The sequence below is a fragment of the Mauremys reevesii genome, linkage group 1 (assembly GCF_016161935.1).
Source record: "Mauremys reevesii isolate NIE-2019 linkage group 1, ASM1616193v1, whole genome shotgun sequence".
Taxonomy (NCBI): domain Eukaryota; kingdom Metazoa; phylum Chordata; order Testudines; family Geoemydidae; genus Mauremys; species Mauremys reevesii.
The window spans coordinates 145844571-145869856 of record NC_052623.1 but is presented as its reverse complement, the minus strand read 5'-3'; the positions used below and the strand labels follow the sequence as shown (position 1 = coordinate 145869856).

Below are 25286 nucleotides of genomic sequence, written 5' to 3'. Positions count from 1 at the left end.
TACCTCTATTTGGTAAGTAAAAGGATTCACAAGAAAGGCAACTACAGGCTCAATGATGGTGAACTGTTGAAATCTCTTTTCAAATTATTCCGGAAGTGTTTGAATGTGGATAACAAATGGTGATGGGTTAAAATCACTGTCACATACATTTCCCAAGTATGAAGAAAATGGTATGAGAGACTTCGTCTTCATATGTGACATCCACAAGATCAGTTTTGCTTTGAATGATTTTACAGAACCTATCATTTGAGCCACATGTTTGTCTTTTCCCTGCAGCTCAAGATTTAAAATGTTCAATTTGTCAGTGATGTTGGCAAGAAAAGCCAAGTCCATTAACCAGCTGGAGTCTTCTAGTTGCTCGAAGTTCTGATTTGTGGACTTCAGAAATTCTTTGATCTCTTCAATTAGGCTTAAAAAACATGCAAGAACTTTACCTTTGCTTAGCCATCGTACTTCTTTGTGCAAGATAAGAACAGATTGTTTATTATCAACATCTTCCAACAGGGCCTTAAAAAGTTGGCGTTGCAAAGGTTTTGCTCGAATAGAGTTAATTATTTTAATAACAACATTCATGATGTGTTGAAAAGAAAGAACTTTGATGCACAGAGCCTTCTTGGTGGATAATGCAATGATAAGACATAAAGTTTGGAAAGGATTCATTCTTCTGCCCATCATTGCTGGTGCCCCATCAGTGGTGATCGCAGACAGCTTGTGTAGTGGCATACTAATTGATGTTGCGTATGATTTGAATAAATTATAGATGTCCTCGCTCTTTGTTCGCCCTTTCATAGGCAATACTTTTAATAACTCTTTTACGGTGAAGTCACTAAATAAATACCATCCTCATAACTACCAGCTGCGCTGTATCCAATATATCTGTCGACTCATCAAATTGCAGTGAAAACCAGTCACATTTCCAAGTCATCCTTTAGCTGAGTTTGCATGTCGCTTGAAATTGCATGTATCCTCCTCATAACCTTGTTGTCTGATAACTGCAAGTCTTGTATTGCTGACAAAATCTCATCCTTGTTAGTAAATCCTTGAAACAGGCAATCAGCACCAGTCAAAAATGCTTCCTTCAACAATTCACCATCTTGAAAGGGTTTTTTCTTCTTTGCAAGCAGATGAGCAATTTTAAAGGAAGCAATAGTAGCACTTTTAGACTTTACCACTTGTCTAGTGAAAACAGATTGGTTAGCAGATAGGTTTAATTTGAGTTGATTAATTTTCTTCTTTCTCAACTCCAGATTTAAGTGGATGGCTAATGTCAAAAGAGCCGTGATCAGTGTGGAAATGGCGTTCAACATTGTTTTTTCGGCACTGTAAGAGCACCCCCGCACAATAAGCAAACACATTTCCCTTTATTTTCAATAAAACAATAGCATTCTTCCCACTCTGAGTTGAAATAATATGTACATTGTCTTTTATTTGAACCACTCATTTTGGGGCAAAATGTTAAAAAAAAAATTAAATTGCAAAGCACAAGAAAACAGCAGTATCAGTGCAGGAAGAACACTCACATACAGGGCTGTCTCCGGGCACCAGTGAAGCAAGCACGTGTCTGGGGCAGCACATGCTACAGGGTGGTATTCCGTCCATTCTGCAGAGTCGGAGCATTTTTGTTTTGTGGGCGGCCGTTCTGGGCAGTGCAGAGAGAAGCCGGAGAGAAGGTGCAAGGACAGAGAACACCGGTGCCTGCAGCCCCAGAGTACCCTGTCCCCAGCAGGCGCGGGGCTGCGGCTTCTCTCCCCTGCTGGGCACTAGGCGGGCCCCGCACCTGCCAGGGACAGAGAACACCGGCACCTGCAGCCCCAGAGTTCTCTGTCCCCGGCAGGTGTGGGGCTGCGAAGCCGGAGAGAAGCCAGAGTCCCGCGCCTGCCAGGGACAGAGAACACCGGCACCTGCAGCCCTGGAGAAGCCGAAGAGAAGCCGCAGCCTCGCGCCTGCCGGGGACAGAGAACACCGGTGCCCCCAACCTGCAGTCCTGGAGAAGCCAGAGAGAAGCCGCAGCCCCACGCCTGCCAGGGACAGAGAACACTGGTGCCTGCAGCCCCGGAGTTCTCTGTCCCCAGCAGGCACGGAGCCGCAGCTTCTCTCCCCTGGTGAGCACTAGGCGGGCGCCATGGCGGGGACCACTTGTCAGGAGAGGGCTCCTGCTGACAAAGTGCTGTTCACGCTGGCGCTTGTCGCTGGCAAAACTTTTGTCTTTCAGGGATGTGTGGTTTTTTTAACCCCTGAACCACAAAAGTTTTGTCTTTCGCTTGCCATTGTAGACAAAGCCTTAGGCCTTGTCTACACTGCCACTTTACAGCGCTGAATCTTTCTCACTCAGGGGGGTGAAAAAACACCCCCCTGCGCACTGCAAGTTTCAGCGCTGTAAAGTGGCAGTATAGACAGTGCACCCAGTGCTGGTAACTACTCCCCTTGTGGGGGGTGGTTTGTTGTTTTTTTAACTCCCAGTGCTGGCGCTGCAGTTACACAGCCACACAGCAGTGCTTTAACATCGCTAGCAAAGACATACCCTTAGTATCTAAGGGCTAGTCTACACTAGAATCGCTACAGCGTTGCAGCTGTAGCACTGCTAGTGCAGATGCTCTATGCCAGTGGGAGACAGCTCTCTCATTGACATAATTACTCAGTCTCCCCAAGAGGTGGTAGATATATTGGCAGGAGAGCTTCTCCCACCAACATAGCATAGTCCACACTGGCGCTTAGGTCAGTGTAACTTATGTCACTCGGGGGCCGGGGGTGGCGTTTCCCCAACCCTGAGCAACTTAAGTTATACTGAAGCTAGTGTGGACAAACCCTAACGAAGTTATGAATTTAAGCTCTCAGGCTCTTCTTTTGAAGGTGTGCAGGTTTTCTTTGAAGATGAGAACTGTGAGGACAGATATGGAGTGAATGCTTTGTGAAAAGTGCTCACCCACGGGTGATAGGATGTGTTTTTTTGTCTTTTATTATTTTTCTGTGTGAGTTCAAGAGTGTAATAATTGTTTGGTTGTTATTGGGGCATTTAGTGCACTGGATAAGGTATACCATAGGTTGATAAGTATGTGTAGGACCCATGGATCTTGAAAGATATGTTATGAGAGTTATTGAATATCATAGCAGTGTAGATATGTGTTCGTGTTTTACATCTGTTATGGTAGGGTCTGATGCTGTTTTGAGTTGGTGTGTCCTGGTATGTGGGGAACTTGCTTTTGATGATGAGCTTGGCAAGGTTGGGGGGAATTATTTGAAAGCCAAAAGAATGGGTTCAGGAAAGATTTCTTTCAGGATGTCCAATAAAAGATATTACCTCACCTACCTTGTCGCTCTAATATCCTGGGACTAACATTGCTACAACAATACTGTAAAACCACATTATATTAATGCATTTCTACCCCACTAATATTGAAGACTAAGGGTCAGATTCTACAAGTTGCTGAGCAGTCTGGTCTTGATATTGCAAAGCACTTATGTATAAACCTAACTTTAATTACGAGTTGTCCCATTGATTACCAACTGATAAGGTTTGCAGTGTGCTCTATGGGTATATCTACACACCAGAGAAAAACCTGCAGCTGGCTAATGCCAGCCGACTTGGGCTTGTGGGGCTCAGATTGAAGGGCTGTTTCGTTGCTGTGTAGACTTCTGGGCTCAGGCTGGAGCCCAGGCTCTCGGATCCTGCAAAGTGGGAGGCTCCCAGAGCTTAGGCTCCAGCCCAAGCCTGAAAGTCTACACAGCAATGAAAGTCTCAAATCTCGAATTGGCTGGCACAGGCCAGCCGTGGGTGTCTAGCTGCTATGTAAACATAGAATCATAGAAGATTAGAGTTGGAAGAGACCTCAGGAAGTCATCTAGTCCAACCCCCTGCTCAAAGCAGGACCAACCCCAACTAAAGCATACTAGCCAGGGCTTTTTCAAGCCTTATATATACCCTTATATATATAAGTCAGCAGAATGGGGCTTTGTCAGACCCAGGGAAAGTAAATACTTGATTTGAGGGCTCACCACTGAAATTGCTCTTCCCCCCAATCAAACTCTTTTAGGGACATACGTTTGAGTATCATGTGGCCCTCAGAGAGCACCTTACACCTGTGCCCCAGAGTTTACATGTCTTCAAATACATTTATAGGTGTAACTGCTGGTGGTGGTTGTGGTCTATAAAGATTTTCATGGTATGTGTTCTGCATATTGTAGATATGTCCTCTTTATATTTTACATTGTCAGTTGATAAACACCTGCCATAATAAAATACAAGGAAAGAGGCCATCTCCAAGGTGTTCATGACAGCATAATAAATCGCTTTATAGTTTTTCATGGAAACCAACTCCATGAACTGCATCTAGAAACTAATGTAAATTTCCAGAATACAACTCTAACATCTTCTTTTCACTGTTAGACAATACAGTGGCATGCTTACCTATCAGCTGGAGTTTTAGTTGTCTGTAGCACCAACTAGATCACAGTGAATAATCCAGTATGCAAGTGACAAAGGTTCAGCTAATTATGGCAAGGTTGACATCTGTAAAAAATAGGTTGCAATCTTTTATGTGTAAATAAACATAAATTTACATTGCTATATTTAATGGCTTAGGACCAGGGTGGATTTGATTTAAATCAAATTGATTGAAATTTTATTTAAATCACGAGTCAGGAAGACTCGATTTAATCATGGTTTTCTACATAAAAGTGCATTCTTGTTGGTTGATATAATCTTAATACGTATTCTTCATAATTCACAGATAGATGTAGGTTTCAGTTTTAGAAGGTACGCGCTATACATTTTTAAACAGTGATTTATTTTGAAAACTTTTCAGATTAGTTTTACAGCTATATCAGAAAATGAATGTTTGGTTATTTCATTTACCAAAGGTAATTGAAGCTGATATTTATGAAATCACTGGGAGGTGAACTGTCTCCAATTCAACAGGTTAATCATTACTGTTTGGAGGATTTTCTTGCCATGCTGTATTAGGAGGAGAACATCACCAGACAGACATTTAAATTGTTTTCTTTAACTAAAACATTATTATGTATTCTGGATTTTTTTCTTCTACAACAAACCTATAATATTTTAACAAAACAAGCATATGTCCCTCCCTTCTCACATTTATCTCTAGACTTCTTGTCCAGATCTGTTCCACCCCTAACAATCTTCTATTCATTGAACTTTTTGAAACTTTGCACTTTTAGAGAGAGGTAAGGGATTGACTCTGTATATATACACTAATTTGCAGAGGGACAATAGAGTTGAGGTCTGTTATTTCTCACCTCTATATATTATTTATTTATTTATTTAAAAACATATTTGCTGTTAACAAGCATGTTACCTCTGGAGACACAAATCCACAGTTTGAGAACTGCAAAAATAAGCATCTCTGATGGTATCTTCTAGATTGAGCACTGAGTCCCATTGGGTACATAGAAAGTTTAACCTGAATAATCTATACTAAAGCCTGTGGAACCCCATAAGATTGGGTCCCTAATCCATGAACTATTGGAATTTATTTACAAACCTTTTCTTAAACATTACATGAATATATTGTCTCATACTATAGAATTAGAATTTATAATCCCTATTCCATGATGAGATATCTTTGAGCTATAATCTATCTTTAGATAGGTTTTTTCCTCAAAAAGCTTTTTATCAAAAAAATCTTTCTTTTTTTTTTATCATTGATTTTTATCCACCCTGATTAGGACAATATTTTTCCTATGCATACATGAAAAAAACGGCCACTGTTCTATCAGAACATCCAGAAAGCATCAATGGATCTAACGAAACACCCCTCGAAACAAAAGAAAGGAAACTCTTATGTGGAGGGGGAAAATACAGCTTGCACAGTTTTCTCTTGAAGCTTTGACCAACCAACATAATCTCATACATGGGGCTCCTTATTATACATTACACAACAGTACAGTTGTCTGAAATTAATTTGTTGTCACTATATGCATTTTTTTTTAAGTTTTTTCTAATGCTTTTGAAGAACTCTGGCTTGACAGTCTTTTCTTTCCCAACGGAACGGGTGTGGCGCGTTTTCCCATTCTAACCTGCCAATGTGGCTAGACCCTGTCCTGGAGGAACCACCTTTTAGTATGAGAAAGGTAGTTCTGTAACAATTAAACCATGGCTTCTATGCTAAAAAGAAGGCAAATAGTACAAACAATGGTGATTATTTTTTGGTGTGCACCTATAGGAGCTGAAATGAATCCACCCATCATCTCATTACACAGATGACCAAACAGTTGTTAGATGGCAGCTCACCACTGACCTGGGGTGGACATGAAACAGGCAATCTGGAAGTACAAACTTAAGCATCTCATTACTGATTTCTCTTAGATAAAGCGGAGATATTCAATTAGTGCGTTTCTAAGATTGTAACTGATAAAACAGACTAGTTGCGGGAAACTTAGTTGACAATGAGAAATGTTCTTAGAGTAAGCAGGATGTCATTCAGCTCAGTATAGATGTTGATTTTTCTGTGTATTATGTGCAAATATTAATATCCAATATTTATACATACAGGAGATTAATATCCTTAGAATGGATTTTTAAAAAGCTTAATAGGTCACTGTTAGGAATATTACAACTATGAATGAAAATATTCTTCTGTTGTATTAACTAATGTATGAGTAACATATACAGTGTTTCAAAGGATTATGTCAACTAGACACTGAAATTTCATGGCAAGGAAAATTATGATTTATTTGGTGGTAGTACCCTAAAATGGGATGACTATGGAAGCTATAACGTCAAAGCAACTGTGTCAATTCTCATGCATATCTGCTCTCCAACATCTTCTATTTAAGTCTCAGTCCCATGTTACAGGCAGAACACTAATCATTTAACCCAGTCTATGCCTTCAAGAGAACCTTTCCCAGTCCAATGTATTTTGATAGAATTAAAAAATGTGTCCCTGTGTTTTCTCCCCAAATGTCCCAGTTTATAGTTTGTGTTGACATATATGCTATTTTATCTATTTGTATAACTAGAGACTTTACCATGGTTTAGAAAATAACCTAATGAAATCTTCCTTTCTTTACAAAGATACTTGGCCAGCTTTGCAGATGTAAATACTAACAGTAATTCCAGGGCCTAGCATTCCTGTGAACTAGATGCTTCAATTTAAGTGTTTTTTAGCAAGTTGCTTATTTTAAAATATTTTTGTCCAGAAGAGCACCTTAGAAAAAACTCACTTAATTTAATAGCCCCTTTTTCCTTCTTTGCCTTTCTTCAGCTCTCCTGTCCCTGTCATCTTAGGCATTCAGGGCAGAGTGGCTTGGACAGCCACAGAAAATAGGGGCATGAGAGAACTAAAGATATGACGGCGGAGTATTGGAAGAAAGAGAAACAAGCAACAAAGAAGGGAATGATGGCTGAGGCCATGTCTACACTACCAATTTTTGTCGACAAAAGCGATGTTGACACCCAGAAGGTGACATAATAAAAATCGGAATTTCATATTCACACTTGCTCCTCTGTTGGCAGATTGCGTACACATTGGGGGCACCATCGTCAACAGTGTGAGCATTGCACTGTGGGCACCTATCCCATAGTCCAGCTCGACACCTTCTGTCACTAGGCGTTGTGGGAATGCAGCTCTTGGGTCCTGGCTAAATGTGATGCATTGATTTGTGTCCCAGCACTCCATGGGCTTCCGGCTTTCTTTAGTAGAATTTCTGCAGCGGCCATTCTCTGCTGTGTACCCCGGCATCTTTGTGAGAAGGGATAGACCCTGCACTGCTCTCCTATGCTCTGTTAACTGTCATGAAGACATCGTGGGTGGCAATGCAGTTAATCGTCAAGTTCCTAACTGAAGAAGACTTGCAGGCGCCCGACATTCTGAGTGACATGGATAGGAGCAACTTAGATTGCTTTTGGCATTCACAGAGCTGCTGCATAGGGTAGACTGTTGTTTTTGAGCTTGGGAAACAAGCATTGAATGGTGGGATCGTATCATCATGCAGGTGTGGGATGAAGAGCGGTAGCTACAGAACTTTCGGATGTGGAAAGCCACCTTCCTGGAACTGGGTGTGGAGCTTGCCCCAGACCTGTGGTGCAAGGACACCAGAATGAGAGCTGCCTTCTCAGTAGAGACACGTGTGGCAATCACTGTGTGGATGCTGGTGACTCCAGACTGCAACCTGTCGGTCACGAATCAATTTGGAGTGTGGAAGTCGACTGTTGGGGCTGCCTTAATGCAAATGTGCAAGGCAATAAGTGGCATCCTGCTACGAAGGACTGTGACTCTGGGAAATATGCATGAAATAGTGGATGGCTTTGCAGAAATGGGGCTCTCTAACTGCGGAGAGGTGATAGATGGTGCACACGTTCCAAGTTTGGCCCCAGACCACCTTATAACAGAGTACATGAATAGGAAGGGATACTTCTCCATGGTGTTGCAGGTGCTTGTGGATCACCGAGGATGTTTCACTGGCATCAGCGTGGAGTGGTTTGGGAAGGTGCACTACGACCGCATCTTTACGAACACCGGCCTGTACAGAAAGCTGCAAGCGGGGACTTCCTTTTCAAACCAGAAGATTACCGGAGGGGATGTTTAAAAATGCTCATCCTGATCCTCAGAGATCTGGTGTACCCCTTACAGCAGTGGCTCATGAAACTTTACACAGTACACCTGGAGAGCAGTAAGGAGTGGTTCAACAACAGGCTGAGTAAGTGCTGGATGACAGTTCAATATGCCTTTGGCAGATTAAAGGCATGCTGATGATGCCTTTATGGCAGGCTAGACCTCAATGAGGATAATATTCCAGTAGTTGTAGCTGTGTATTGTACGTTGCATAATCCCTGAAGCTAAGGGTGAAAGGTTTGCTCAGGGGTGCAGTGCTGAGGCAGATCCTTAGCCGCTGATTTTGAGCAGCCAGATACCAGGGCTGTCAGAGGAGCCCAGACGGGGGGCAGTTCGAATCAGGGAGGCTTTGAGGCAGCACTTTGGTAATGAGTACCAGTAGTGTATATCTCTGTCACTGGTGTTAGATTTCCTAGGATGCAATGGTGTCATTTTGAGTCTTGTATTCCTGTAAGACAATGATTACAATGCCTGTGTATGTACTGGTAGTGCCTGCAATCTCAGTTTGTAGAAAAAAAAATAAAGGTGATTTACCATTAAAAGACTTTGCTTTTATTAAACAAGAAACAGCACACACAGACACACAGATGCCTGCTGGGAAAGGAGGAGCCAGGGAAGGACTGACTTTCACAACTGTGGGTAGGTCCAGCTATCATTGTGAAAGTTGTCCAAGGGGGTGGAGTGAAGGGGAAACGAGAAGTCCCAGAAAGTGGAAAGGAATGTGTGGGCGGAGTTTGTGGGGGAGCATGGAAAAGTGTTCTGAATGTGCTGCAGGGGAGGGCGAGCACAGATCTGGTCAGTCTGTAGCACTATTAAGGACTGCAGCATCTGCATTTGCTCTTCTATTACTTTAATCATCCTCTCAGTTGTGTCCTTAACAAATGCTTGATTCTCTTTTCTGTCTTGCCGTTCGGCTTCCCACCCAGCACTCCTTATGTTCCCTATTTTCTTCATTGGAGCACTGCAGTACCTCCCGGACCATGGTTTTTTTTTTGTTTTTTTGTTTTTTGGGTTTTTTTTTTTGCTGCATCTTGGGTGCTTTCTTATCTGGAAGAGGTGCTCAGCAGGGGTGCATGGGATGATCCTGAAGGCCACATCTGGTGAAGCACAGGTGACAATGCACAGAAGCGGGATTATTAAATTCACATTCAGTATTATAACATTTTAGTTAAATATACCTTTTGCAACATTGCAGTCACTTTCTCACTGACCCTAGTCAGGCACACATCTCCACGAACAGCCAAAGCATAGTGAGTGTTGTGGGAGGGGCAGGGCACTCCACATGGGGAAAAGAGCACTTACTCTCTGCAAGGGTCGTGGTGCAGCCTTCTATGGAAAAAATTCTAAAGTTCTCCTGCACTTTTCCACAGGTGGGAGTCATTCTAGCAGACCTCTCACTGCTAAGGGTAAGCAGAGTAATGAGGGTACATCTACTCCATGCTTGTGGCTTCTGTCCACCTCACAGAAACAAAGCCAGCCTCCCACATTTCTATGCCCTGAAGCCACCCCCGCACTACCCAAGCTACAGCCACTTACCAGGTGTTTCATCTCCTACTTCTTGCTCCCCAGAGAGCGACTGCTGAGACTGACTAGATACCTCTGGAGTGAAGAACAGTTCCTGGCTGCTTGCCCCACCGGGTGACCTCGCCAAGAGCTGCACATCCTCATCTAACTCCACCTCTTCATCAATAACTTTGTCTGCTGGGTTAGGTCCTATTTCCGCTGCCTCTGTTCCCTCTGAAGTATCCACAGGGCTCTTGGCGATGGAGGTGGGGTCACCACTGAGGATAGCATCCAGCTCCTTATAGAATTGGCAGGTCTTAGGCGAAGCACTGGAGCACAGTTTGCATCCCTCACCTTATGATATGCCTGCCTCAGCTCCTTTATCTTCATTCTGCACTGCAGTGAGTCCCGATCACAGCCCTTTTCACAAAAGCCTAGAGAAATGTGCCTGTAGGTATCCCAATTCATACTGCTCAAGCGCAGCTCAGACTGCAGTCTCCTCTCCCCATATACTGATCAGATCCAACAGCTCTACAATGGTCCAAGTGGGACAGCATTTGGTGCGATAACCCACCACGGTCACCTGGGAAGATGTGGTGAGACCTCTCCATGCTGAGCCAGCAAGAAATGGAATTTCAGAAATTCCCGGGACTTCTAAGGTGGAGGGACGGATGGTTGTTTACCTGGCTGCAAGGGCAGTGCAGTTTAGACTGCTGACCAGAGCGGTCATGATGGGGATGGGCATTGTGGGACACCTCCTGGAGGCCAATTAAAGCAATTAAATCAAGTGCAGTGTTTACACTGGCATTTTGTCGAGTAAAACGTAGTGGAAAAAGACCTAAGTCTCTCGTTGAGGTGGATGTATTTAGTCATCAAAACTGGGCATCTTTCCCGACAAAAGTTGCATTGCAGCATATACGCATGCACTGTTTGGTAGACAAAAGGCAGTTTTTTTGGTGACAAAACTTGGTAGTGTGGACAAGGCCTAAGAGTGAGGAAATGAGATAAGATTACTGAGGAGAAAGGGGTAGAGACAAAAATGGTGATGCCACTCTGTCTTTAAAAGGAAAAAAAATTCCTTTTTAAAATAAGAGTGGGGAGGCAGCAGCATTCAGTGGATTTGGATTCAGGAGACCAGGGATCTACTTCTGACTGTGCTGCTGACATCCTGTTTGACTGTGGGCAAGTCACTTCACCTTATTGTGCCTTAGTTTCTATTCTCCTCCTCCCTCACTTATTTAGACTGTAAGCTTTTCAAGGCAGAGACTTTTACTGTGTGTTTCTACAGGAACTAGCACAATGGGGCCCTGATCTCCATTGAGGCATCTAGGTGCTCCTGTAATATAACTAATTAACAGTAATAAAAATTATTCTCAGGGAGAAAATAAAAGGCTGGAAAGATTAAAATAAACATAAGGGAGGCAGAAAAAAGGTGGCAAGACAGATGAAACAAAGATTGGGGTTCGAGAGGAAAATTAAAGAAAAATTGAGAGGGTGGGAAATCACAACTTTTGGCTTATTGTTATGAATTATGTATGTTCTAAATGTTATTTATTTGGAAGGTGTCCAGAACTCCATAAGTTTTAAGGAAAGGAATGGGGAGGAGATGGTATTACAATGTGCATTGGCCTCAAGCTGGGACACTTGGCAACAACCATGATAGTGCTTAACAGTGACAAAATGCTGTAATTCTTTTCTGTTCAAAACCCTGTACAAACATTGACTAATCCTCAGAGGACTCCTGTGAATACGGCAAATATTCCCATTTTGCAAATGGGGAAAGTGAGGTGAAGTGACTTGTCCAAAGCCCCTTAGATTGACCGTTGTGGTTGCAAGAGATTGATTCTATCTCCTTATGTAGTCAGACAGAATCACAAAAAACCTCATGGGCCATCCAGTTTGATCCCCTGCATTACATCAGTTCTTTTGGCAAGAAGAACAATTCCACACGTTGACAGCGTTGTGCTGCGCTTTCAATAAAAGATAGTAAGGAGCATGAATGTCAGATAGTTAAAGACCAGAACCTGGAATCAGGAGATCTGGATTCATTTCTGCCTTTGTCACAGACTTGCTGTGTGATCTTGGAAAAATCATTAAGGGTATTATCTACACTGCAGTGTAAGCCCAGGGTTAGTGGCACTTGAGCCAACTGACCTGCGTTAGAGAACCCTGGGCTTGAGCATCTACATTGTAACTTAACCCTAGGGTTAAGACTTTTCTAAACCATGTTCGAACATAGAGCGCTGGTGTCCGCACTGCAGTGTGGACACCCTGAGTCAAGATAACTATATCCCAGAGTCCCTAGGTCCCTTTCACTGCCCCTCCCCCACCACCATTTCCCTCCTGGAAATGAGGCTTCTGTAGCCCTAGGACTGTGCTGCACTATGGGAAAACTTTGTCTACCCTGCACGTTGCCAGGAGGCAGCTTGCTTTGCAAAAGTCTTGATCAGTTCGCTCAGTGATCAGAAGAGGATGGGTTAACGCTCACCTTAGCTGCTGCAGTTGGCAAAGGAGAGTGGCTTCGGTATTCAATTGAGTGGATTGCGGATTGTTGGGCTAGAGAGGACTAAGAGAGTTGCCCATAGAATTTTGACTGACTCCTGGAATGTGAGTCAAGCAGGGCTGCATCTATGCTACAAAGCAAAAGGTCTTGAACCCTGGCTAACTTGAGCTTTGACCCTCCAGCCCTGCAGGGTCCTTGGACCCTGGGTCCGAGACCTGGGTTAGCGCAATTGTGATATAGATGCAAAGGGGGTTAGGCTTGAGTCAGGGCTTAAGTGTAGGCTTGCGTTGCAGTGTAGACGTACCCTAAATTATCTCTGCCTCTGTTTTCCATATGTGTAAAATGATGATTCTTCTCAGAGTAGTGGTAGGATAAATTCATTAATACTTGTACAGCACTTTCCTTTTTTAACTATATACAAAAGTATTTAAAAAATATGGTAAAGCCATCTTGTAGGTTATGTATACCTGTAATTTGTTTCCGTTTAGGAGAGTGGGTAAATGAAGGTTTTCCCAAGTATGTCCTATCTTCTCTTCTCTATAGTATAAGTACGACAAATGTATTAACCGTTCGGGGTTTTTTTGTCAGTCTTTGCTTTGCAGCTTTTAATCCATATGTGTTGATCCTGCAGGGTCTTCCTTTTCCTGTTTTATTTCTGATACTCATTTTTTCCCAAATATTCCTTTCTCTTGACTTATTGATCAAAAGTAGCACTGTAATTATCTAGATCTATACTGAAATTTAGGGGAGGGAGGTATCTTCTGTGGAAGCTAGTGTCACCACAGACCATTTTACATCATCAATCCAAACTGGTCCCATAATCCTGCCTCTTGTTTAGATGAATGGGAGGAAGGTATATTTTCTGTAACAGACCTCACTATTTACAATCTGTTAAACAAGATGCTGCTTTTATCCTTTTTTTTTTCCCTCAATATCCTTTGAGTATTTTTATTCCGTTGCTTAAAAGGAAATAATGAGGGTCAGAGAGGGAAATAAGAAGAAAATGTAGTATTCCTAGGTGTTCTATTTCTTGTGGTCTTCTATCAGTGTGCAATTATCCAAACATTGGATAAGCTGATAGCACTGTGTTTTTAAATACAATAATAATAATACTTACTGATGGTATTAACTTATTTTTACCTTTCTTCAAATTCTCATAATAAGTACATTAACTACTCCAACATAACTGTGGTTTTGTTAAAAAAAAATATTGCTAATCAAATTTTGTTGTTTCTCAGCTTTCTTTTAAAATTAGTGGGAGCAGCTAATACACATTATATGTTCACTTTACCTGAAAAATTATTTTTTAAAATTCAGCCATCATTCTGAAAGAATGAGGGAAGTATCTGAGAGTTTCATTTCTTTGGTCATTTTACATTTTTAAAATAGCAAAGATAACTTGGTGTTGAAATATTGGTTTTGAAAAACTGCTTCCTTGAGATTAAGCTTTGGTGAAAAATATAGCTATTCTGTGTACTCTACAAATCTGTAGCATTTTCTAGATCTGTATAACTTTTATGTATATTAGCTTTTATAAAATCTCATATCTTACATTTAGATGGCAGACTATTCATACTGAGTTAGGTAGGATCAGCATGGATCTAAGTTCTTGAATTTATCTAAATGTAAGTTTTGTAGCTTCTGCATTCTGTAATCACAAGATGATTGGACATGCAGCTTGGAGATAATTACTTACTATAGAAACAAGCAAAGGAGTCTTGTTATAAAGTTTCTTTGACCCAGATTTTTTTAAAGGTATTTAGGCATTAGTATTGGATTGCTTAATTGATTTAGGAGCCTGTCTCACTTTTAAAAGTGACTTGGGGACTAAGGCACTTTAATTGAGACTTAGCCTCCTTTTGAAAATGGGAATTGGGCTTCTAAGTCAGTTAAATGTTACAGCACCAAATAGAGCAACATCTGAATATCTTTAAAAATCTGGGCCTTTGTTCTTTGTATTATCCATCTCTCTGGCTATCATTTTTAAGTTAAATACTTCTGTAATGGACATAATGTTCATGTTCAGTCATCTTATGTGTGCATATTATAAATATGTACTTATGTAAAATGGCATACATGGCACTGTGGTATAAAGGTTTTATTAACTTGTAATGGTCACATTACTCAGGAATATGAGGAAACTGCAGGTGAGCTATGCAGGTCATCCAAATGAGAACTGATAAAATCTTTATCCTGTCATAATGTATTCTCTATATTCCACATCTGTTGCTGAAAAACAGTTTTGGAGAGATTTTAAAAATTGTATTGGGACTATTATTATTGGTGCCTCAGTTACCATGAATCTAATTGTACACAGCCCAGAGGGAGAGGAAACATTAAAACAAATACACTTAAAATGTCCATGAAATATTCTAATCTAAACTAACTTATTTACAGGAAAAACAAGTCACACCTTTTAAGTCTGATATTTTGGGACCTTGGTGCAGCGCTGCTAGGAGCACTCCTCACTAGCCAGCCCGCAGTCACACTCCTGCTTGCAGTATAGACATGCCCTTCTCAGGCATCTTCCAACAGCCCCTGCTTTTGAGTGACCTGTTCTGGAGTTAGAGGGACAGCTCCTTTAAGCAGAGTGCAGCTGCTGTGACTGCAACACAAATAAAATATGAACACACCGTTGAAGTATCAGGGTGCACTGGTGTACAATATACAGTAATCCCCACAATTAGGGGGAGGGATAGCTCAGTGGTTTGAGCATTGGCCTGCTAAACCCAGGGTTGTGAGTTCAATCCTTGAGGGGGCCATTTAGGGATTTGGGGATTGGTCCTGCTTTGAGCAGGGGGTTGGACTAGATGATCTCTTGAGGTCCCTTCCAACCCTAATAATATATGATTCTAAGTGCTGTGTCCCTCAATGGAAAGCTGGGAATCTCTCCCATTTCCAGCCCTGAAGGGGTTTGCAAGATATCAGACCGTAAACTCTTAAATCTGTCTCTGATTGTGGGCTGAAAATTGCCCACTTTAGCTTACTTTAATTTTGGGAGGGATAGAGAAAATTCTATGTTAGGCTGACTTTTGAATTTCTGTTTGAAGCTGCTCAGAGTTTGAAATTTCAGTAGAAGTAGTGATGGAGATGGCAAAGTGCAGGTGAGGTGGGTGAAGGTGGATGATAAAGGCAGTTTATCACATGGATCTAGTCATGTGTCTGTATATGTTACATACATGTGTTTTATATATATTATAGGTGGAGCCGGTAGCACTGCTTATAGCTTAGTTTAGCTAACATTTTCCATTGTAAGACCTTGCTTTTTAGTTGCTTATAACTTTGACAAACTCTTTTCCATGTTGTATATCTGCCCCAGGCTAAATTTGTTTGGAATGTTTCAACAAAAATAGTTCAGCTATTTCCAACAATGAGATTAGGTAAAAGTACATTATACAGCCATTTCATTAAAGAAGGCCTCAAGCCTCCATACTTAGGAGAGGAGGGACTTGAAACTTAGCAGAGGGGTCACTCTGGTGCATGGGATGTGCTTTTTGTAGTCCCCATAAAAATCCTCATATACTTGGTCAGGCTTGGCCTCTGAAAAATGTTTGGACATGCTCAATAGAAGTTTGTGAAACGTTGGCAGCATTATTCTCCTAAGATTATCAGTATTGAACATGCTTCATTCTTCATTGGCTTCTATGTACTGACCAGACTGAGAATGCACCACCCCCACAAAGTGACTGAGCATGGTCCATTCCAGGGCTGCCAGGCTGAGCGAGACTTTTTCTGGAGTTGCTCTTTCAAACAACTGAGGGCCACAGTGGTGGCAGGCACTAAAACTGAGAACAGGGAGAATGACTGTCTTATGCTCTTAAGGCTACCCTTGCTGATGCCTAGAAGGAGGAGTCAGACTGACTTGCTCAAATGCATAGGTGACAGGAGAACATGGATAGGGTAGCAGGTGCAGGCTGTGAGGAGATAGGAACAAGTGGGATAGGCTTAGGCTGTAGGGGTGATAGAGCAGAGGAAGCAAGGATAGAAGAAAAGAGGACAGGCTGAGGCGGGACAGTAGGGTCTCTAACCACTAAAATACTCTCTTCCAGAACCTGGAATAGAATCAAGATTTCCTGAGTTCCAACATTCTTTTGCTGTCAACAAATAGCCATGAAACCCACTGGCAAAGCGTGTCTCATTTCTTTCTAATGGGTGGTCCACATGGCAGTAGAAGTATATATTAATCTCTACTAGTTGCTGAAGTGGTAGAGTTCTATGCTGTGGGTATGAAAGTTCTAACCCTTCTGAAGACCCATGTATTATGTCACATGATGGAATTTTTTTTTCAGTTTTCTTTAAAAATCATTGGAACTCACCCCAAAAAAACTGTTATAAGAACATTATTATGTTTGCAAAGTCAAATATGCAAAAGTTAGGAAAACCCAGAATTAAGGTCGTCTCTGGGGAGGAAAAAAATGTGAACATGTAATTACAGACTGTATCATAATGCACACTCACAGTGAGAGTGAATTAGAGTTGAACAGGAAACTTTAATTATGGCACTTTCTAATTTTTCAGGGCTTGACTTTGCAACCTTAACTTTCTTTTGATATAGGTTGTTTTTCTTTGATAAAAAAGTGTGCATAAGTAGAAAAACTCAGCACTTTATAGTTCTTAGATCTGAAAGTGCTTTACAAAAGCAGGCAAGTAATATTGCTATTTTACAGATATGTTTGTGTGCATGTATTTCAATATTAATAATTTATGCATATGTATATTATACAGACACTTGAAACCTATGTCCATTCAATTTAATCTAGTAAAGACCCAAAAGATTGGAAAAAACAATTATGCCCCTTGTAGTGGCATTTTTTATTTACAATGAACGGAAGAGATACAATAGTAATATAAAACGAACAAAATTATGAAGTGAACATCTACTGGATTCTCAAGATATAATAACATTTGTCTCCAAATTGCATTTCATGTCATGTAATCCAGTGGTGACACTGATTTTTTTTCTTCCTTTCTAGTCTGGCGTGAAGTATCGCAGCGCCTTGCAGTTGTTGTTTATGTAAGAAAAATTGGAAGCTTGGAACTATCAACATTTTCAAATTTAGATGCTTATCTCCTATATTTAGGCACTTAAATAAAAGTGGGCTGCCTTTTTTCCAGAGGTGCTGACACAACTCCAGTCAAAGTCAGTGAGATTGAAGGTGGTCAGAATTTTTGAAAAGCAACCCAATTTTATTTAGATATGCACATGGGATTTAGGGAGTAGGTTTGAAATCTTTGGCCTCTGTCTCAACTTCAATAATATCTCAGGGAAGAAATAATGTGTTGCCTCTGCAAACATTTTAAGTACACAGTTTATGTAGCTTATGTGTCTTAATACTTGGACATAATTGTCCTTCAGGTTTCTCAGAATAAAATTAAGCATTATAATCTTTTAATGACTTACAGTAATTAGATGGTTCTCTGTGCTGTTTTTCCATCGTCAAAATTTTAACTTTTTTTAAAAATGTATCCATAGGTAAAAACATCAGAGTTTTATCGATACTCTCGGCAGCTGCGGCATGAAGTTGACCAAGCCATGAATTACTTTCATAGTGTTCACCAACAGCCTTTGATGGAAATGAAATCCAACCGTATTCGTTCTGCCAAACCCCAGACTGCAGTATTTAGAGGAATGATAGGACACAGCATGGTAAATAGCAAAATTCTTCTTTTGCACAAACCAAGGGTCTGGTGGGAGCTAGAGGGCCCTCAAGTACCTTTACGACCAGACTGCCTTGCCATTGTGAATAACTTTGTATTCTTGTTAGGCGGGGAAGAACTGGGCCCAGATGGTGAGTTTCATGCTTCCTCCAAAGTATTTAGATACGACCCTAGACAAAATACTTGGTTGCGAATGGCAGACATGTCTGTTCCACGCTCAGAGTTTGCTGTTGGTGTTATTGGGAGATACATCTATGCGGTGGCTGGGAGAACAAGGGATGAAACATTTTACTCGACTGAACGGTATGATATCACTGCAGACAAATGGGAATTTGTAGATCCCTATCCAGTCAATAAATACGGACATGAAGGAACTGTGCTCAGTAACAAGTTGTATATCACTGGGGGAATTACTTCATCTTCCACTTCTAAGCAAGTGTGTGTGTTTGACCCCAGTAAAGAAGGGACGGTGGAACAGCGAACAAGGAGAACTCAAGTGGTCACTAACTGTTGGGAGAACAAATGCAAAATGAATTATGCAAGATGCTTTCACAAAATGATTTCCTATAATGGTAAGCTTTATGTCTTTGGTGGTGTTTGTGTGATCTTGAGGGCCTCCTTTGAGTCGCAAGGGTGTCCTTCTACAGAGGTTTACGACCCAGACACTGATCAGTGGACTATTTTGGCTTCTATGCCAATTGGAAGAAGTGGTCATGGTGTAGCTGTTTTGGACAAACAGATAATGGTTCTTGGAGGTCTTTGTTACAATGGTCATTACAGTGATTCAATTCTCACCTTTGATCCAGAGGAAAACAAATGGAAAGAAGATGAATACCCAAGAATGCCCTGCAAGCTGGATGGTTTACAAGTTTGCAGCCTGCACTTTCCGGAATATGTACTGGAGCATGTTAGACGTTGCAACTAAAAAAAACAAAAAAAAAACCCTTCCAACCCCAACGGAACACAAAAAACTATCTCTAATTTGACAGGAAAACAAAGCAGATTTAATTAATTTAAAGACGTTGGCTTGTATGTAAAACAGCTATTAGATGCATAGAGAAACGGGATGTACAGGGAATGCACCTACCAAGTTTATTAGAAATGCCAATAACTGTGGTCTGGTATTGTAAAACTTTTGCTTTTTATTTTTTTTTTTTAAACAAACATTGCTGTGTGTGGGAGTGGGGAGAGAGAGAGAAGAAAAATCTATTTTTCAGTGTGTTTACTTTTTTCCCCTTTTTCTTTGTGGCCTTTTATGTCCATGCAATAAGTTTATTCTGTATAATGGCCATCACAGCAGCATCCTTCTTGGAACCAGTTGAATATAATGATCTACTTATGGGGCGAAGGGGGACAGAAGAATATATATTGTGCATTTTAATTTTCATTGTGTCAAGATAGGATTCTGCAGCCTTACTGGGGGAATTCCTGACAAACTCTAGTGACAAGGGTTTCATTTTGTTCCTTTAAGTTGTGGTGGACATTTTTATTTTCTCCATTTATGAGTACTCACAGTCCAGTTTGGTTTTTTTTTTAATTTTGTTTTCCCGTAAATACGTTTTAAAATGATCTTAACCTTTGTGCATGGCTTTTCCCTGGATTTGTACAGTAGTATCAGTAAGTCTGCCAAAAAATGCAAGTTATACATTTTCTATTAAATTGATGATGAAGCATTTTTATATTCCAACACTATTTCTATGCTGCCTTCTATTGTCTGCATTGTGTTTGTTGGTGAGTAAGATATATACACACATGCATACACTGTAAAATCTATATATAATGCATCTTTTATGTGCAATTAGGATATTATATTTTTAACTAGGGCACAGATTCAGCCATATCTGTTGAATTTTAGATATAGAGCATTCTTTCTTGAATTAAATATTACAAAATTCTTAAGTAACTGGAGGCCTAGTTTGGTATCAAAGAAGCCTATCTTTGGTATACGCTGATTCATTCAGTAATATTTAAACTCTTTATATTAATAATATGTAATGAACTGTTAACAGTTTAACATTTTATATATTATTTTAAAAAAGTAAATACACCTTACACAGTTACAGTCCTTCACTTTTGAATGTGTTGCCTTGTTTTTAATAAAAATCAGAAATGTATCAGTAACCACGCATGAACACTGCACTAACGTGCAGTTTTTTGTCAGACCTGGATATACTATTATTTTTAGCAATGGCATCGCTTGTAGTTGTGTTGAAGTGATGTAATCTAATATTTTTTTTGAAGCATCAACTGATATGAACTGCTGTGTTCTAAAAATGTGGGATTAGGCAGTTGGGGACAATGTTTACCATTTCTGTAACCTTTAAAATACAAACCTACAAAGCTATAGCTACTGACCTCATACTTCCTGAAATAAGACTTGTGATCCAAGAGGGCTTGAATAACTGCACCATGTTTGAGCACTTTTTGTTAACTTGTTGACTTTTACTGACTGTAGATTGGTGAGACTATCCACCAAGATAAACACAATTATGAAAGTAAAGCATTAAAATCCTAGTTGTTTCACACTGGTGTGAAATTAGCCTCTTCTGGAGTCAAGAGGGAAAAGATTTCCTCTCTAAAATTTGAGGCCAACACTGAGCTCAAATATGCAGGGACAAACTGCTGAGATATAAGCTTGCAAAATCATCTGCTTATGTGAAACTCTGTAGCATTAGATTTTACAAGATATGCAGTAATGGTTGAGAATCCATTTCTGTTTCAGCATCTCCCAGCCAGAAGTCACTGTAGAAAAGGAATGTACAGTACTCAGGGAGTTGAAAACAATGCACTTATAAGGGACCAAATACACCCTAAATTTGCTGTGATAAATGGTGACAAGTTTGTTTGGCTAAACAAAATTATAAATTAATAATGGATATTAAAATGTTTTGTGAAATGCACCATGCTCACATTTAATGGTATCTTTGTTTTCTTGCAGTAATGTTCTTTCAAGTTCTGGATTGAGAGAGATGGGAGGACATGGAGTTATATTGCAAGTTAGCAGATTTTATTTTTTTAATTAGCAATAATATAGCAAAGCAGAGTTGATTACTGTAATCTTTGATCAAAAGAGAGAATTTACACCACCATAGCTGGAATGATAAAGGATGTCTAAGCCAGAGATGGCTGGACCAAATGTTCACATTCAGTCTTCTGGTGCAGACCACAGGTTGCAGTTCACTGTAATTCTTTGCTTATTATTTTCCTATATTTTTCAATTTACAGGTACAGAATTTAATTTGTTTTATTTTAGTAATCTGAACTACAACCTTTTTGGTATAAGACAAGGCACCAACCTTGCCATGAGATGTGTGCAGATGGATCCCTGCAGGCAGGCAGGCCGGCCACCGTTGACTTTGATGGGCCCTGCTCAGGTGTAGGGCTTCTGTGTTTTGTATATTTCATTGCAGAATCAGGGTTCAAGACAAGTTATCTTATTTTTACTCCTGTTTTGCTCTTTTTGTTACTAGCCCATTTTCTGGCATGTTGTTATGTGAATGGGGCAGCAAAGATTAGTAGTCCTGCTGTCTAGATAGGCTTGTGCAAGCCTCTCATGAGTAATATTGAGCATTTCACCCTGCTATCTAGGGGTGAGCTGGGGAACCATTGTTGATCTGGAAATTTGGTCTTCCATGATTTAAGTATAACAGGTTAAAGAGAGAAGGCCAAGATTTTACAAAATGGGTGTCTAAAGTTATGTTCCTAAATCTGTACTTCAGCACCTACGTAAGTGGCCTGATTTTTCATAAGTACTGAGCACCCAGCAGCTCCCACTAAAGGCAAAGGGGATGCTTGATACTCTTGAAAACAAGGCTAGTTATTTAGGTGCCTATGCCCCCTTTAACTTCAGGAACACAGTTTTAAACATCTTGTTTAAGGCCTGTAATACTAGTTACTTTGTGAAATTCTTCTTGAACTAATTATTGGTTTCAGCTTCAGCTGATGTGTTGGCTGTAAGCATTTGAGCATTAAGAATTATTGGAATTTGCTTGGTTGGGAATGTCTGGGAGGTGGGAATGTTTTATAATGTACATTTCTACCATGCTCATTATTTCAGTCAAATACATAATTAATCCACATTATCTTTAAATTGTGATGTAGCTTTTGAAAAAAAAGTTATATTTATGAGATAGCTTAGAGGGATGTTTTCTTTTTCACTAAACCATTTTGTGTGCATTTGCCTTTAGTATCTATGCTCCCTAGTCAGTGTTTAAACAAAAACAAACCAAACAAACAAAAAAAATCAAGGCTAGCATATCACCATTGAGATCTTTTTAATATGATTATTATATTAACTCGAGGGTTAATATAATAATGTGCCCTAGTTAATGAGGAAAAAGGTAAACCTTAACTCTTTATAGTAAATTTGCTCATTAATCTCCCCCATTCCTTTTTTTTTTTTACTTTTTAAAACTTGGCACCCAGCCTGCTTTTAAACGGCAACAGTACTCACGTTGTAAAAAGGGATAGACATAATCCAGTCTCTGTTTCTCAATTTAAAAAAAAGTTAGTGTTGGGTTCTTGTTTAGCTATCTCAGTTTTCTTCCTGGTCCTAAGAGGAACCCTGTTTCCTTATTAGGGGCCAGAAGCTGCAAAGTGCTGAGCACTTCATGAAATGTGCTGAGCACCATCAGTTCTCATTGGGAGCCCAGCATGCTCAATACTTGCCAGTTCAGGCAGATTTGCAAAAGAACTCAGCACCTATTTAAGCACCAAAGTAAGTGGCCAGATTTTCAAAAATAAGCCATTAGCACTGGGTGCGCTGAGCACTTTTGAAAGTCTGGCTATATAGATTCAGCTGGAGGGAAGCAATTACTGATACTGCAGAAAGAGGCAGCTACTATTTCAGAGAGCTCACTAGCCTCAGGGACCTGTGGCAATTCAAGACCTGATGATTTGCCATCTACTTTCATATGCTTTATGCCATTGGAAAACAGTGATATATAGCAGTAAGTAATTCCTAGTCCTGGTGGTTTATGACTTTAACACTCTTGGAGTATGTCTACACAGGGATAAAAGACCCATAGCATGGCCGCAGCTAGCCCAGGTCAGCTGACTCAGGGTTGGGCTGCGAGGCTAAAAATCATTATGTAGACATCTGGGCTCAGGATGAAGCCCGAGCTCTAGGACCTTCCACTCTACACAGAGATTTTTTTCAGCCCTGGAACCTGAGCTCCGCAAGTCCAAGTCAGCTGAACTGGGCCAGCTGTGAGGTTTTTTTTTAATCCCTTCATAGACATACCATTTGGGCCCTGAGACTTGCAGTCCTGTCTTCTTGCTCTTGAGACCTTTTTTCTGCAGCAGCAAATACTGCCTTTTTACTGATACTATAATAATCATCCACATCAGAGATGGAGCTTCTCCGTACACTCAGGAAGCAAAGGATAAAATTAAACAAGTACAAATTAAATTAGGTTAAGAACCATACATATACCAATACAGGTCTTTAACTCAATGTGACCACTTCTTCATAAAGTGAGGGTTGGCTTGAGGGTATGATGTCAGCTGCTCTTTCTGAAATACACAATTCTGCACCTTATGTCTTTTGTTTCATAAAGGACTAACTGAAGAAAAATCATGCATTTTTAAAATAGGAATGTCATTTACAGGAATGTTTTGCCTTTATTTAAATATTTTTTTTCTTGACAAAAAAAATAGGGAATTGGGCTACAATTCTTCAGACAGGCATGTTTTTAGCTTTACATAGATGAGTAGTCCATTGAAATAAAATGAAAAGCTATGCCAACTATTTAAAAGTCTATTCACATGTAAAGTTAAGTGTGTGCTAAAATGTCGGTAGGATTGGGGCCTTAGAGAAAACTTTTCCCTCCACCTCTATCCAATAAAGTACCTTGTTAATTTATTCTAGTAAGCATGTTATGTCACAGTTGCAACACTCAAGTAGTGTGGAAAGGGTAAAGAAGAAAACACAAAAGGAAAGAGATGTCAGCTATTTAAAACTAAGTTTACCAATGTTTTATAAGTAACAGTTTGAGATTTTAATGTTTGTAAGACAATCTGAAAATGTTTAAAATAAACATTAGTGACTACTTTTGTTATGGCATCTGTATTTTATTTTTCTTGGATTGCTAAATAATCTACAATTTCAGCATGTGTAAGATGTTAAAATAAGTACATACTGTGTTTGAAGTAAACCTAAAGAAATTACGTTGATGGCATCTGTAATCTTAATAAAATATAGTACTGTTAAACAGGTGGCAGAAAAATAGACCGTTGAGCACTGCTTCCCTGGACTTCCCCCTCCCCAAATTTCAGTTCATGTTTATGTGCTTTTTAAAAGTTTTAAGGATCAAATTCAAATAATATTTAGATTATAATTGAGTTGGTAGCTGGGGGAAAACCACTTTCTACTTGTAAGTGCTATTCTTTATATAGTGCATGGGGGGAAGAAAGATTGGTGTAAGCATAAAAAAATGAAATGTTACATAGAACTGCAGTGGTAGTTATACTTTATAGAAGGTTTTTATTTCCTCAGTGAAACCACCTAACTAACATTTAATGCAGGTTATGGGACTAGATGCAGGGAATAGCAAACCTCCCAGTCTGATTTTCTCTTTTCCTATGTATTATTTTGCAGAGCTTTAAAAAATGAATTCTTATAAGTTGAAGAATGTAATTCCACTGTAGTTTCATTACTTTCCAGTCCTGTTTGAGATGGTTGTGTTTTGAAAAGAATGTTTCCAGTAAGTTAATGGAAAGTTATTTGCAAATTCTTCTGTGTGTGCTGTAGCAGTTGGAAGTATTCTGCCTATTTAAAAACAAATATAGAGAGTTTTAATGTACATTTTTGGTTAATTGTCTAATATTCACCCCAAGGCTGCTATAACATTCTTAGAATAATTTAAGGTTTGCCTTTTATAACTATTTTAAAAAGCCTTTGGTTTTTGGCAGAAGGTAACTTTTCCTTGCTATGGATACAATATGTTCAGACGTGTATGTGCTCTGTTCTGTTTTTAAACTGAAAAAATGTACAAAGTGTGTATAAGAAAAGTGTAAATAAAATATTTTTCATCTTTAAGCACACAGTT

General features: G+C 40.0%; 2 protein-coding genes across 8 annotated transcripts in view; one reads left to right on the top strand and one right to left on the bottom strand.

The window, feature by feature from the left end:
- The window catches only part of KLHL15 (kelch like family member 15), a 44076-nt gene that overhangs the window by 15197 nt on the left and 3593 nt on the right, over positions 1-25286 (top strand). For 3 of the 7 annotated variants that reach the window (XM_039518398.1, XM_039518399.1, XM_039518400.1), the window contains one exon: positions 18053-25276. In XM_039518398.1, coding sequence (XP_039374332.1) covers positions 18053-19162 — 1110 coding nt within the window. In that variant the 3' untranslated portion in view covers positions 19163-25276. Of the gene's footprint in view, positions 1-18052; positions 25277-25286 lie in introns of those variants that run through there. The other 4 variants (XR_005592190.1, XM_039518402.1, XM_039518401.1 and 1 more) reach the window with 4 other exon arrangements.
- The window catches only part of C1HXorf58 (chromosome 1 CXorf58 homolog), a 21876-nt gene continuing 21476 nt past the window's right edge, over positions 24887-25286 (bottom strand). Inside the window, exon 10 of the mRNA XM_039518406.1 lies at positions 24887-25006. The gene's annotated coding sequence lies outside the window, so the exon portion shown is untranslated. The remainder of the gene's footprint in view (positions 25007-25286) is intronic.